The 12,945-nt window shown below is 55.4% G+C and overlaps 6 protein-coding genes across 6 annotated transcripts; 4 read left to right on the top strand and 2 right to left on the bottom strand.

Annotated features, from left to right (window-relative positions):
• Positions 1–2,214, top strand: MAM_05997 (uncharacterized protein; the record flags this gene model as incomplete). The annotated part of the gene is made up of 2 exons (XM_040824795.1): positions 1–336; positions 568–2,214. The coding sequence occupies 2 exons, from the start codon at positions 1–3 to the stop codon at positions 2,212–2,214; spliced, it is 1,983 nt and encodes a 660-aa protein (XP_040677215.1).
• An 897-nt stretch (positions 2,215–3,111) lies between these two features.
• On the top strand, positions 3,112–3,979 carry MAM_05996 (Chloroperoxidase; the record flags this gene model as incomplete). The annotated part of the gene is made up of 2 exons (XM_040824794.1): positions 3,112–3,266; positions 3,325–3,979. The coding sequence occupies 2 exons, from the start codon at positions 3,112–3,114 to the stop codon at positions 3,977–3,979; spliced, it is 810 nt and encodes a 269-aa protein (XP_040677214.1).
• A 633-nt stretch (positions 3,980–4,612) lies between these two features.
• MAM_05995 (Zinc finger, RING/FYVE/PHD-type) lies at positions 4,613–6,586 on the top strand (the record flags this gene model as incomplete). The annotated part of the gene is made up of 1 exon (XM_040824793.1): positions 4,613–6,586. One exon carries the CDS (start codon positions 4,613–4,615, stop codon positions 6,584–6,586), a length of 1,974 nt encoding a protein of 657 aa, XP_040677213.1.
• Positions 6,587–7,192: 606 nt separating this feature from the next.
• On the top strand, positions 7,193–9,421 carry MAM_05994 (Mpp10 protein; the record flags this gene model as incomplete). Its single annotated transcript, XM_040824792.1, has 1 exon — positions 7,193–9,421. The coding sequence occupies one exon, from the start codon at positions 7,193–7,195 to the stop codon at positions 9,419–9,421; it is 2,229 nt and encodes a 742-aa protein (XP_040677212.1).
• A 375-nt stretch (positions 9,422–9,796) lies between these two features.
• MAM_05993 (histone H1-binding protein) lies at positions 9,797–11,491 on the bottom strand (the record flags this gene model as incomplete). Its single annotated transcript, XM_040824791.1, has 4 exons — positions 9,797–10,117; positions 10,160–10,541; positions 10,612–10,838; positions 10,904–11,491. 4 exons carry the CDS (start codon positions 11,489–11,491, stop codon positions 9,797–9,799), a joined length of 1,518 nt encoding a protein of 505 aa, XP_040677211.1.
• Positions 11,492–12,384: 893 nt separating this feature from the next.
• Positions 12,385–12,945, bottom strand: MAM_05992 (Glyoxalase/bleomycin resistance protein/dioxygenase; the record flags this gene model as incomplete). The annotated part of the gene is made up of 3 exons (XM_040824790.1): positions 12,385–12,475; positions 12,549–12,868; positions 12,922–12,945. 3 exons carry the CDS (start codon positions 12,943–12,945, stop codon positions 12,385–12,387), a joined length of 435 nt encoding a protein of 144 aa, XP_040677210.1.

Genomic DNA, 12,945 nt, shown 5'->3' with positions numbered 1-12,945 from the left:
ATGGCCGATAGCGTCTTGACGTGGTTTGGCTGGTTCCGTCGATGGGGATTACGCAGGCTGACCGGCCATCTTGGCCACGCGGCACGGCCGGGACACCAACCAGAAGCATTCACTGCAGAGTCGAAGATTGCGCATCGCAATTGGGCAAGCCCGCTGAGTGAGAAAGACCTGAAAGAACATCACAGCATAATGCCGAGTAAGGCTGGCTACAAGCTGACCCATCCGGCCCGGCGACTTGTGCTGTATCGAATCGCTCTGGCCAGCTGTCCACATACGATTGATCACTTCACACACAACATGCCGTCTCCACCGGACGCACAAGCCAGCCAGTATGGGGTCAGCCCCTTGCTCGCTTTCGCACTTTGCGCACTTCTGACTTGCGCCAGCCACCCCGCCTGCATATATCTCACGTCACGCCCGCCCCGTGCGCTGTGTCCACCTGTCATTCGCACAAATTATTCCTCCCAGTTGTGTCCTCTTTTTAATTATCCATTGGCACGCAACCTGTCGTCTGTAGGTCAAAGACAGTGGCTAACCGTATCCGCTCACTCTTTCTGTACCGGTTAGTTTGTCGTCGATAACAATTGGACCATCAACGAGTCCTACCCGCACGAAGCCGACCACGAGGGCAACGTCAATAACTTCTTGACCCCCGACGACGTCTCTAACTCTGAATCTGCGCCTGAGCCTGCACTCGCTGCAGCCGCCTTTATCAACACCGTCACACCTGAATCCACCACCGTTACCGATATGGCCAAGAAGGGCAACAAGAAGAAGGCCACCAGCAAGCAGCCCGCTGCTGCTGCTGCCGCCACGGGAGCAGCCTCCTCTGAGTCTCAGCTCGAGACCAACGTCGCTGAGACTGCGCCCGTCATTGATATGCCTATCGCAGCAGAAGCTATCGAGACTCCATCTGATGTCCCTGGAGGCTTCCCTGTGACTCCCTCCAACGAGCTTGCTGACCTTGACGATAAGACCGTCGGTATCAACCCTCTGCCAGCTACAGCCCCTGGCACCAGCAACCCCATTAAGCTTGCTCCTGGTGAGAAGATCCCCGACTCAATCGCCGCTCAAAATACCAATGAGTACGTCAAGCTGGACAAGGCGTCGTACGAGCAGAGCGACGCCCTTCCTGGTGGCCCTCCTTTGAGTACCACGGGGCTCCCTGCAAACTCCGGTACCATGATCCCCGAATCTAGCCTCCCCATGGGTGAACAGGCCGACGTTACCAACCCTACGGTCAATTCGGTTGGTCCCGGTTCGACGACTGCCGCTCTCGCTGGCCAGGTCCCTCTGGAGCCCAAGGTGCCAGAGGTTTTTAAGGCCAGCAATTCGGTTGGTGCCGATTCTACGACTGCCGCCCTCGCTGGCCAGGTCCCTCTGGAGCCCAAGGTGCCAGAGGTTGTTAAGGCCAGCCAAGAGAAAGCTGGCGCCGCACCCGAAGCATCTAATGTACCCGAGGAAGTGAAGGACAAAGCCAAGGTCGAGGCGGAATTGAAAGACAAGGTCCCCGAGGCCCCTGCTACCTCTGTCGGCACTTCTGGCATTGGAAGCGAGAAAAGGGAGAAGACTGGCACTATTCTTGGAGCTGCCGCCGTTACTGGCGGCGCCGCTGTTGCAGCTGCTGTGACGGCAGCCAACAAGTTCTCTGGAGATGCCACTCCCGCTATGAACGACGCCAAGAAGGCTACTGTCGAGTCTATTAACAACAAGCTTCCTGACACCGTCAAGGACAACCTGCCTGGCTCTGTTCAGTCCGCTCTTGCCAGTGATAACAAGGACAGCCCCCTGAAGAAGATCTCGCCTGAAGTTCCCCAGGAGGTTAAGAAGTCTATTGCGATGGCTAGTAAGAGCCCTGAGGCTGCCGTAAACACCTCTGCGGTCCAGGAGAAGAAGGAAGTTGAGAGCGAGCTTCTCAGAGAAGTTAAGAAGGCGCCTGCTCTTGACGAGGCTACCAAACCTGAGTCCCCCAAGACAAAGGCCACGCCCGCCACGCCCGCCGCAGCCAGCAACCAGGCCCCAACTACTGTCGCCGCGGCTAATGGAGCCCATGGTGCCGAAATCAAGGCTTCTGAGCCTACGGCCGCGACACTTGCCACCAATGGCAATGGCAGCGAGAGCAGACCCGCTGCTGGCGATGCTGGCGCCGCCCACGACAAGAAGAAGAGCCGCCTGAGCGTCATGTTCAGCAAACTCAAGGCCAAGCTGAAATAGATTTTCTCCTTGTGAGTTGTGGAAACATAACAAGATAATGATGGCTGGGAGGTGATTTTGTCACGGTACTATGTGCAGTGTTTTTTGTTTTTTTCTGCTTCTTGAGAACAGTTTGTACCCATTGTCAATGATTCCCCCTCGGATTTCTGCAGATAAAAAGTGGTCTGGGGATGGACCTGACGTCCAATGCCTCAGGGTGCAGCGTCATTTCCTACTTCTTTCACGATCATTTCGATGCCGCCCGTTTCATGTGTTTGTTTCAGCATTGGAATTGCAATTGGAACCCATGTACAATCGGCTTGTTGGAAGTGTCATGAGATTGCCTCGACATGCGAGATGATTACTGGAGATGGGGACACCTCGACATAATGTCGACGAAAAAAAAAATGTACATAATATGTCTTTCCATAGACAATTGGATGGCACTGTGACTGGTTTCCAACTTGGTTGCCTACTTGCTACCATTGTAAACTGACTGTTCTAAGCTGCCCAGTGCCGTGCCGTCGACCAGGTGAAGCGCTTCACGCATGGCCTCGTCCAATTATAACCTGACCAAACTTTTCGTACTATCGATGCGTTGCGAGTGCCAAGTGAAGCCACCAATTGAAGCACAGATAGTAAGCCGGCATGGGGAAAGTCACGGGAGCCGTCCCTCCTGACATGTTTTCTCGAGACCACGTGGTGTTGCGCCTTTGTTCGCTGGCGCAGGGAAGACGAACAGACGACGAACAGATCACAAAAGCAGCACCCCTTTCACGCTATTACTAGATTGTTATGGATTTTGCTTCGGTCAAACTAGGACTTTTAAAGTGGCATACAAATTTCCCGGTTCCTTTACACTTAACAGAAGGCCAAGCTCAACGGTTGTCAATTCGGTGACCGTGGCTGCACCTTTCAATGCTGCACACGTTTACTGTTATTTCCTTGGCCGCATCAGCTGTCGCCTCGACAGACGGCACAGACGGCACGCTTCGACCATGGAAAGCCGCAGGCCCGGGCGACTCTCGCGGTCCTTGTCCAATGTTGAACACTCTCGCGAATCACGGCTACTTGTATGCCCCAACCCATGCAATCTGTTGAAGGGGAGCTACGTAAAGCTAACGGGTCAAGACCACACAACGGCAGAAACCTCTCGGTTAAACACTTTGGCGATGCCGTCGTCCAAGCTCTCAATACCGCCCCCGCATACGGCACTAGACCTGCGAGCGTGTTCGTCAAAGGCTGGGGCAAAGACTCTTTTGATCTCGAGAACCTCAACACGCCTGGGATCCTGCAGCACATCAGCTCCTTGTCTCGTAAAGATATAACGCCTACAGAGAAGAACATCGCTGTACATCCTCCACGGGTCGCCGCTCTGCTGGACGACAGTCTGACGGACTATGTTGACGTAGTCTCAATCGCGAAGAGCCGCCTCCGCGTGGAGGCGTTATCTGAGCCCAAGAGACTATCGACCCGGGAAGAGCTGCTAGCATATATCGAGGCTAGTCTACTGCTGATGATAATGAAGGAGGGTGAAGTGCCGTCTGTGTTTAGTTTTCCCGCTGCAGAGAGTTGGAAAGCGCCCAAGGAACGTGTGAGGGTCTGGTTGACAGAGGAGAGATTGCCGGAAGAGCTGGGGTGGAAGCGCTCCGAGCGAACGCTGGGTGTGCTGGATCTGGTGCCGATTATGAAGCCTATCTTTGATGAGAAGCGGGCACAGAGTGGAAAGAGACCGCTATGGAAGGCATTTCTGTCGAAGTTTTGGGGTTCACGGGATGAGTTATAGGCGTACTAGCATAGCCGCTGGGTAGGGTCACACATCTGAACCATGTTGATCTAGTCTCACCCGCGCAAAGTTAATGATGCTGACAAAATGACTCGAGGCCAATCAACAAATTATGCATCGTTGGTCACCGCGTGTTTACACAGGCACTAGGATGGAGTCAAATGAACAGTCACGTGTAATCTGATGACTAACCACCTGTCGCGCCTTCCTGCCAGCAAGCAACATCATCGTTCGTCAATTGTTCGCCCCGATGACTCTGCTTTGACCTGCTCCACCACCACTTGCCGGGGTCCGTCCAAGTTGGACCCCTCCCAAGAAACTCATCACTTCGCACCTGTCTTATCTGGCCGACAATTTGTTTTATCTGTTTGTTATTCCGCGTTTCTCAAGCGGCGGCTAGAGAGAAGGTTGGCCCCATCTCTTGTCGAATATCAGCGTGCATCGCGGCTTTCCCGGCGAAGAGAACTGCTCTGTCGAGACGCGAACTCGCGTCAGGATGGGCAAGTTGACCATTGCCCTCGGAATCAAGGATTAACAGCTCATTTCTCCCACTCCCCCGAGTATCCTGGCTCATCTTTTACTTACCTCCTAAATATCTTCTCGAACAATCTGCCTGCCTTCCATAGGCCGGCCATGAGTCTTTCGAACGCCGTCGCGGGCAAGACCCTCTGTACGCCCACGAGCTATCCGCCGCAGCCACAAGCTGTTTCGACGACTTCAAGCTTCGAATCCTCCCGTCGTCCAAGTCAACCAGGCCCTTCTGCACATCCTACCCCCAGAAAGGGACAGGCCTCTCGAAAACAACACAAGAATCAACGTAGGCCTGGTGCAGATCAAAGGAATCACAGCAACCCTGATGAGTATGACGCCATGGCTGAGCTCCGAGCTGTGCGGAACCCATCGAGCAGGAGAGGCCAGACTTCAATCACCCATCTCCTAAACTACACGAGCCCCCGACACCTCCAAGACCATAGCTACCACCCGAGGTCATACCGCAGAAATCCTAACTGGGGTCCTGGATCCGGTCATCACGCCACTGATAAATCGAGATATGTGCATTCTAATTACCGCTTTGTAGTCTCTCCGGAAGGAATCTACACGAAGCATGAAGTCGACGCCGACGTCTTCTTGGACTGGGAAGACGTTTTGCAGGTTATTGCCTCCTCGGAATCACAGACAGCTTCTTGCCCAATTTGCCTGTCAGATCCCGTTGCTCCTCGTATGGCCAAATGTGGGCACATTTTCTGTCTTCCTTGCATAATTCGATTTATGCACTCGAACATTGATGACGCAAAATCAGCAAAGGGGTCTCGGTGGAAGAAATGCCCCATCTGCGAGGACATAATGTATCTCCACGAGGTAAAACCTGTGCGGTTCTACGCGGGACAGGAGAGTCCTCTACCTCGAGTGGGTGATGATGTCGTACTACGACTCATGGCAAGGAAAGCAGATTCTACGTTGGCCCTGCCACGAGAGGGTGGTGCAGAGGTTCTCAACTCGGGAGAGGATGTGCCATGGCACTTTGCGGCCAATGTCCTGGACTACTCCAGAATCATGAAGGGTACTGCAGAGTACATGGCCACCCAGTATCATGAAGAGATTGCCGCTTTGTTGAAACAGGAGAAGGAGGACGAGACGCTCTTTGGCTCAGACCCGGAGTGGACTCGGAAAGCCAGAGACGCTGTTGAGACAGCAAAGAAAAGAACTGACGCTTTGAAATCACCAGACGGCAGTGTTTTACTTTCACGTCTAGGCTCTCCAGTAGCGAAGCCATCCTCACATGCCGACTTCTATTTCTACGGCGCGCCGCCACATTTGTATTTGTCACCGCTCGATATTCGGATCTTAAAGGCCAAGTATGGGTCGTTTGCCGCTTTCCCGTCAACGCTGCTGCCTCGCGTGGAGCACATCTCTACGGGACATGTGGTTGATGAGGTGCTTCGGAAGCGGACAAAGTATCTGGCACATCTCCCACAAGGCTGCATCATCAGTTTCCTGGAGTGTGACTGGACAGACATTGTGTCTGCAGAAATATTAGAGTCATTTGCCGGCGATATTGAAAAGAGAAGGAAGAGAAACAGAGAGAAGGCGGCTCGAGAAGAGCGTGAGAGGCTCCAGTCTGAACGTCTCGAGGCGGCAGCTCTCCGCGGCGCACTCGGAGTCACTGCTCGCAGGCATACCGCATTGGAATCCGTAGAAGAAGATCATTCCCCTGCTTTGGATATGTCTGAGTTTCAACCGCTGACCGGCCAATCTGGCATGACACCGCCCGATCCGCGCCCAGGTTTCGAGACCCTTGCCTCGATGTCTACCAGCCCATCAACGCAACGGACTGTCTGGGGAACGCGGGTCGTGCCGGCATCTCCCAATCTAGCGCCTACCACGCCTGCTGTGGATGACGGGTGGCTTAGAGATGAAGAATTTCTAGGCACGACTGACCTGGCGATGCAGATTGAGGCGATTGAAGCTATGGAAGGCGTCAAGGGTGGCGATGCAAGTACTGCGGCTACCGTCGGTGAAGGCGGAGCCGGAGCCGGAGCCGGCAAGAAGAAAAAGAAGAAACAAAAGATCACACTCATGAGTACAGGAGGCCGAAGAGGGCAGTGAGCCATTTGTGGAAGATACTGTTTTGATAGATGGTCGAGCAGTTACCAGGAGTTCCCGGCGCACAGGGGATCTAGTCACATGTCACTATGATTTAGGGATCCTCAGAAACAAAAGAAATCCGTTGGCATTGAATCAGCATCAATGTTTGGCAGTTCACCGGCCACTTATTTGGCAAGTATTTACGTAACTAGCTGCGACAATTGACTAGCCTGTAGTGAAAGGAGTTTGTAGATTTGGCTCGGGATGGCATTTCGTATTTCATCCGACAATACACATACATAACCATGACTAGGCATTTCGCATGCGCTCGGAATGGAAATGAATCGGGAATCCAATTGGTCAATTCGTACGTCTAAATCCGCCAGAATCACTAGGTACGTGATGTAATAGGCAATGTCGTTGATGGGAGAAGTGGCGCCGCGAGTCTTGAAGGCTGATGTCGTCGTCGCGGCCTGCTTCGGCGGGGCTCGCGCGCGGGGGCGGTGAGCCAAAAATTTTCCCTGTTGGCAGAATAAGTCCAACATTTTGCAACTTCGATTATTCGACACTACAGCAAGGAACATAACCACGTTCCGGCCATCACACTACGGGCGTCTCCCTCAGAGCATGGCTGCAGCCACATCGCCGACTCTCACGTCGACGTCACACACGCTCACCGGCCAGCCTATTATGGCACCCGCATCAGGAGCCAACTCCAATCCGGCTGCGGACATGGCCGCCTTCTTGACTAGTTTGCAACCCGCGAACCGACACGTTTTCCTTGAGCCGAATGTCTCTCTTCCAAACGACTCGCTTAGCATTGTCAAACATACACTGGAAGCATTTGCTGCTCAAGTCGGCGATGCGCAGCAGGAGCGATTAAGGGAGAACAGGAAGAGGAAGAGGGGTGGAGACAAGGTCGTTGACGATGTCTTGAAGCTGAGAAAGGTGTATGTGGACAAGTTCGAAACGGAACAGGTGTGGCAACAAGCGAAAAAGATTATCAATGGGGTGTTGAAGTTCTCGGAAGGCATAGTGGATGAGCTGGAGGAGAATGAGGCGGTCGTGGCGATGGGCACTGGTTCTGAAGATGAGGAGGCTGGCATAAAGAGTTTGAAGTTTGGGGAGGATGGGTTTGAGGTTAGCTCCGAGGATAGCTCCGAGGAGGAGGGCAAAGATGAAGCGAACGACGTGGATGAAGAGGAGGAGGAGGACGACGAAGAGGACGAAGCTGAGACTGCAGACGCAGCTGTTGAAGATGAACTGGAGGGGGATGAGGATGGTGAAGAGGAAGAGCGAGAGGACAAATCAAACGAGGAAGAACAGGCTGGAGAATATGTCCAAGACCCCAATGGTCTCAATGACGGCTTCTTTTCCATCGACGACTTCAACAAGCAGACCCAGTGGTTTGAAGACCAGGATGCCAGGGGAGACCCAAACACGGACCACGCCAGCGATGACGAGGATATAGACTGGGCTGCTGACCCCTTTGCGCCGCCGAAGCCCGCCGCACGGTCGTCAAAGAGGCACAAGAACGGTCCCCTCGACGATGAGGAATCGGAGGACGACGATGGCCCCACGTTCGGAGACATGGCACTTGATGCGCCGGAAGGCGCCAGCGACGATGGAGAAGACATGGCAGACGGTGGCGATGAGGATGAGGCCAATGATTTGAATGCCAATGAAATATACTACAAGGATTTTTTCGCACCCCCCTCAAGAAAAGACAAGGCTGGCAAACCTCCGAAAAAAAAGGCAGTCCACGTCGAATCCCGGCAACCCGACGAAGAAGACATGGAAAGGGCCATGGCTGACGTCAAGCGTGACCTTTTTGATGACGAGTCGGAAAACGGAGACTCGGACGACAACCTCTCCGACGTCTCAGCCGGCGACCCCAAATCAAGGCGCTCAGCCCACCAACGTCGCCAGGCCAAGCTCGCCGAGGAAATCCGCAAACTCGAGGCCGCGTCCGTAGCCAAGCGCGAATGGACGCTGTCAGGCGAAGCCGCCGCCGCCGACCGTCCGACGAACTCACTTCTCGAAGAGGACGTAGACTTTGAGCACGTCGGCAAGCCCGTCCCCGTCATCACTCCCGAAATCAGCGAATCCATCGAAGACCTCATAAAGCGGCGCATATTGTCCCAGGAATTTGACGAGGTTGTCCGCCGCCGCCCCGATGCAGGCAGCGTCCCCGCCCACACGCGCCGCGGCCTCGTTGAGCTCGACGATAGCAAGCCCAGCAAGAGCCTCGCCGAGGTCTACGAGGAGGAGCACATCAAGAACGCCAACCCAGACACGTACGTCAGCAAGTCAGATGAGAAGCTCCAGAAGGAGGAGAAGGAAGTCGAAGCCATGTGGAAAGACGTGTCCGCACGGCTCGACGCCCTCTCCAGCTGGCACTACAAGCCGAAACCGGCGGCCGCCCAGCTCAGCGTCGTCTCGGACGTGGCCACGGTCGCCATGGAAGACGCCCAGCCAACGACGGCACAGGGCGTCGCCGGCGCATCGTCGCGCATGGCCCCGCAGGAAATCTACAGGGCCGGCACGGACAAGGACTCGGTCGCAAAGGGCGAGGTTGTCACCAAGTCCGGCCTGCCCGTCGCCCGGCAAGAGATGTCCCGCGAGGACAGGGCCCGGCGCCGCAGACGCCAAAAGGAACGCGTCCGCAATGCCGGTGGCACTCATACCCAGAGCGACAAGAAGCTGGGCACGAGGGCCAAGATGCAGCGCGACACCATGGCCGAGCTGAAGAAGGGCGGCGTCAAGGTCATCAATCGCAGAGGGGAGGTCACCGACGTGGACGGGAACAAGGCCAAGGCCAAAAAGGCAGTGACCAGCGGGAGCTTCAAGTTGTGAAGGGAGACATGAGAATCCAGCAGAGGGGTACGGCGTTGGTGGCGTTTGGGGGGTAGACGTCTTCACTTGCATGGCGATGCCGTTGACAGTTTCATGCGCAAACGCGTGTGATGTAGTTGTCTTGTCTCATTGATGTCATTTTTCCACAGCCGGTAGTCCAGTTACACCTGTCCCCACCCCCGGCGACGTAGTGAGGACTATAAACCAGGACTTGGTATACACGAAATAACATGTCGCAGCGGGAAAGCCGGACGTCATTACACCGATAATGTCCGTCCATGTGCATACTATACTATACAGAGGTCAATCCACGGACCGGCTCCGCCCGACGCCGCAAACTCCAAAAATAAAAATAAAAAAAGGACACCTTTCCCGTCACTCCTTTACCTCGTCGGGCTCATTCTCGACCTTGGCCTTCTTAGGAGACTCGGCGGTCTCCGATGCCTCCTCTGCTTTTCGCTTCCCATTTGTGGCGGGCGCCGCCGGCTCCGGCTCCGGCTCCTCTCCCTGCTTGACCTTCTTCTTGCGCACCAGGCCCGTCAGGTCGATTGCTGTCTTCTTGGCCTCCTCGACACGGGCCCTCGTCTCGGCGGCGGTCTCGCCCAGGGCGGCGCCGAAAAGACCCCCCAAGGCGTTGGCTTGCGGCCCGCCGAGGAGGTCGGAGGCGTCGATGGGGTCCTTTTTCAAATCGACCAACTATATGTAGATTAGTGTCAAGGAGCGTTAGCACTAGCAGACACAGGCGCGTCTAGGAGGGAAGCTTTGACATGCCCGCTGTTCCATATCGGCGAGGACCTCCTTCATTTCGACAATGGCCTTTCGCGCGAGGTCGTTGTCCTCGGGCGACGCCATGACGGCCACCTCGACCTCCTTGTTCTGCATCTTGAGCTTGAAGCTCTTGATGGCGAGGCCCATCTCCTCGATGGCCTCGTCGCGGAGGCCCTGGTCCATGGCTTCGCGCTTGGCGTTTTTGCCCTCGTCGTCGGCCGTGGTCACCGACGCAAACTCCAGCGCGAGGGAGAGCTTGTAGTGCGCCTCGGCGATGATTTCCGAGTCCTCGGGGTAGAGTTGTAATTTGTAGTTGAGCGAGGTGCGGCCGTCCTCGATGGCGTTGGGGTATCTAGAACAGTTAGCAGATGGGCCAAAGGGGGGAATAAACAGAGAAAGAAGAAGCGCGACTGAAAGCATACCGCTCGTTTTCGAGGGAGATTTCGGCCAGACAGTCATGCGTGTCGGCAAGGCGCTCTTTGATGTGCCGGACCGATGGGGAATCTTGGGCAGCTTCCTTCCCCTTGCCGGCCTCGTCGTCCTTTTCCAATTGCTCCAGTTGCTTTTGGTAGCAGACGCGGGCGAGATCCAGGATTTCAAAGGCCGTGGCCAGGTCGTCGTCTTCTTCCTCGGGTGCTTCTTCTTGCGGCTGCCGTTTGTTAGAGTCTCCTCCGACGAGACGGTCTGCGGAGCCAGCGCTGCGATCCAACCTACCTCTTCGTCGGATGAGTCGTCAAAGTTCTCATCGCCGGTAAATTGGAACAGCGGCTTCTTCTCGTCGGGTGCACCCTCCTTGGCCCTGTCGCCGTCCTTGTCCTCGGGGGCGTCGACAGCCTGCGCACCAGCACCAGCAGTGTCGGCGACGCATTCTCGCGTCACCTTTTGGGCTCCCGTCTCCGCGGGCGCAGCTGGTCTCGAGCTGCCGGCGGCGGTGGCAGCATTCTGCCTGTCAGGCGCGGCGGAGCCGCCGAGCACGTCGCTCTTGCTTTGGCCGACCTTGAACAGGCTGCGGCCGTAGTGGAACAGGATCTCGGCGTTCTCTGGGGCCGTCTCGCCGTTCAGTTCGGCCTGCAACACGCTGGCGCGGGAAAAGATCTCGGCGGCGTCTTCGTACTGCTTGTGGGCGTACAGCGCGGTGCCCTTGGCGCTCAGGTCGGCAAGAGACACCCTTCTGGACTTGGGGTCCTCGTCGCGAGAGATGGGCGTCGCGGCGTCTTCCGTGACGGCCGGGGTGCCTTCGGTGACGGCGGGAGTGGACGTGCCTTCGTCGGCAGGCCGCGTCTCGGCAACAGATTCTGACATGTCGTGTCGAGGGTCGGCGAGGGAGGGAGCACGATTGGGGAAATTAGTTGTGAAGGAGACTCGAACTGTGCAAATTCGTCAATTCCTCGCGACGCCAGGATACGCCGTTTGATAGAAGTGCAGAGAGTGAGAGCCCTTGATGCCATGCGACACGAGCTTTTTGATTGATGGTGTGGTGTTCAGCCAAGGCTTGACGCAGCCAGCATGTAAATTTGCGCGTTTGATTCGTCCCTCGGCAGGACGGCGGCCCACAGCGTAAAGGCCATTCATTCCACGACGAGGATTCAATGAATTAGTAGTAACCGTATTAACTAACTACATTACTATCCGTCGACGAAACGGGGACAGTGTCGCACTCTTATTCATCAGGGTAGAGCCGCAGACCAAGGAGGCACCGGGCCCCAAGCAAATTCAGGTCCAAACCGCAGCTCCTCCCTGCTCACAATTCTCAGCATTGCAATTTCGACATGATAGTAACTACTAGTAGTGGCCGACCACTGGACGGAGCACCGCTCGCCCGAAGAGCGAATCCGGCTTCTCTTCAGATGGAAATGGAAATGGAAATGGACCAGACTTGTTTCATCCTCGCCCGCTCACAGTTGATTGGACAACCTAACTACGTCCTCTAGTTACTTAGTCAAAGTCAAAACACCGTCGCCATCACTGAACCTTCTGTCAAAGTCGCTCACGCACAGACATGCATAGAGCTGGGCTGACAGCCGTCGGTGGACGTGGCGCAGATAGCGAGTACAGCAACCTCAAGATTAATGTATCGGGACAGGAATGAGACATGCCTTTCTTTGTCACGACCAAGACTTTGCTCCAAATCCAAATATATTCGTATCGCCTAACGGCGCACTCTCGACCCCGCGGTTTGCACCCTGCGGACGGTCTCAGTCCTGCGACCAGATACCGATGACGTTCCCCTCCGAGTCTGTGAAGCGAGCGTAGTGGCCCATATCACCGCCGATGGCCGTCTTGGGCCTGTTTGCCTGGTTAGCACAACGGTGACGAACAAGGGGGTATGTACGACATGCAAATGCATGACGCGACTTACGCCTGTGTGCTGCCCCCTAAGCCCTCCACCTGCTTCAAGGTTTCGTTGCAGTCTTTGACGCAAAACGTAGGCAGGGGAGGAAGCACCTCCTTTTCAAGCTTTCCATATCGAGTCATCTGGTAACCTTCCTCCATGACAAGAAAACCACCGCCAAGCTTCTTCCCGGGGCACTCAAACATATGCATGGCCTTGATACCATGTTGGTCCGTGGGCAAGGCATCTTCATTGACCTTCCAGCTGAAAATCTCCGAGTACAGTTTCGAAGCTCTTTTGACATCATACACGGCGATTTGGAGCCAGCAGATCTGGCCGAAGGCAGGCTAAAACGGCGGGTAAGAATATGCACGCGGCGTCGCCCGCGGTTTGAGCTTACCTGATTCCCGACGTCGTTACTCAT

Source organism: Metarhizium album (genome assembly GCF_000804445.1).
Source record: "Metarhizium album ARSEF 1941 chromosome Unknown scaffold_17, whole genome shotgun sequence".
NCBI classification, from domain to species: Eukaryota; Fungi; Ascomycota; class Sordariomycetes; order Hypocreales; family Clavicipitaceae; genus Metarhizium; species Metarhizium album.
This window is presented reverse-complemented; position numbering and strand designations above follow the sequence as displayed.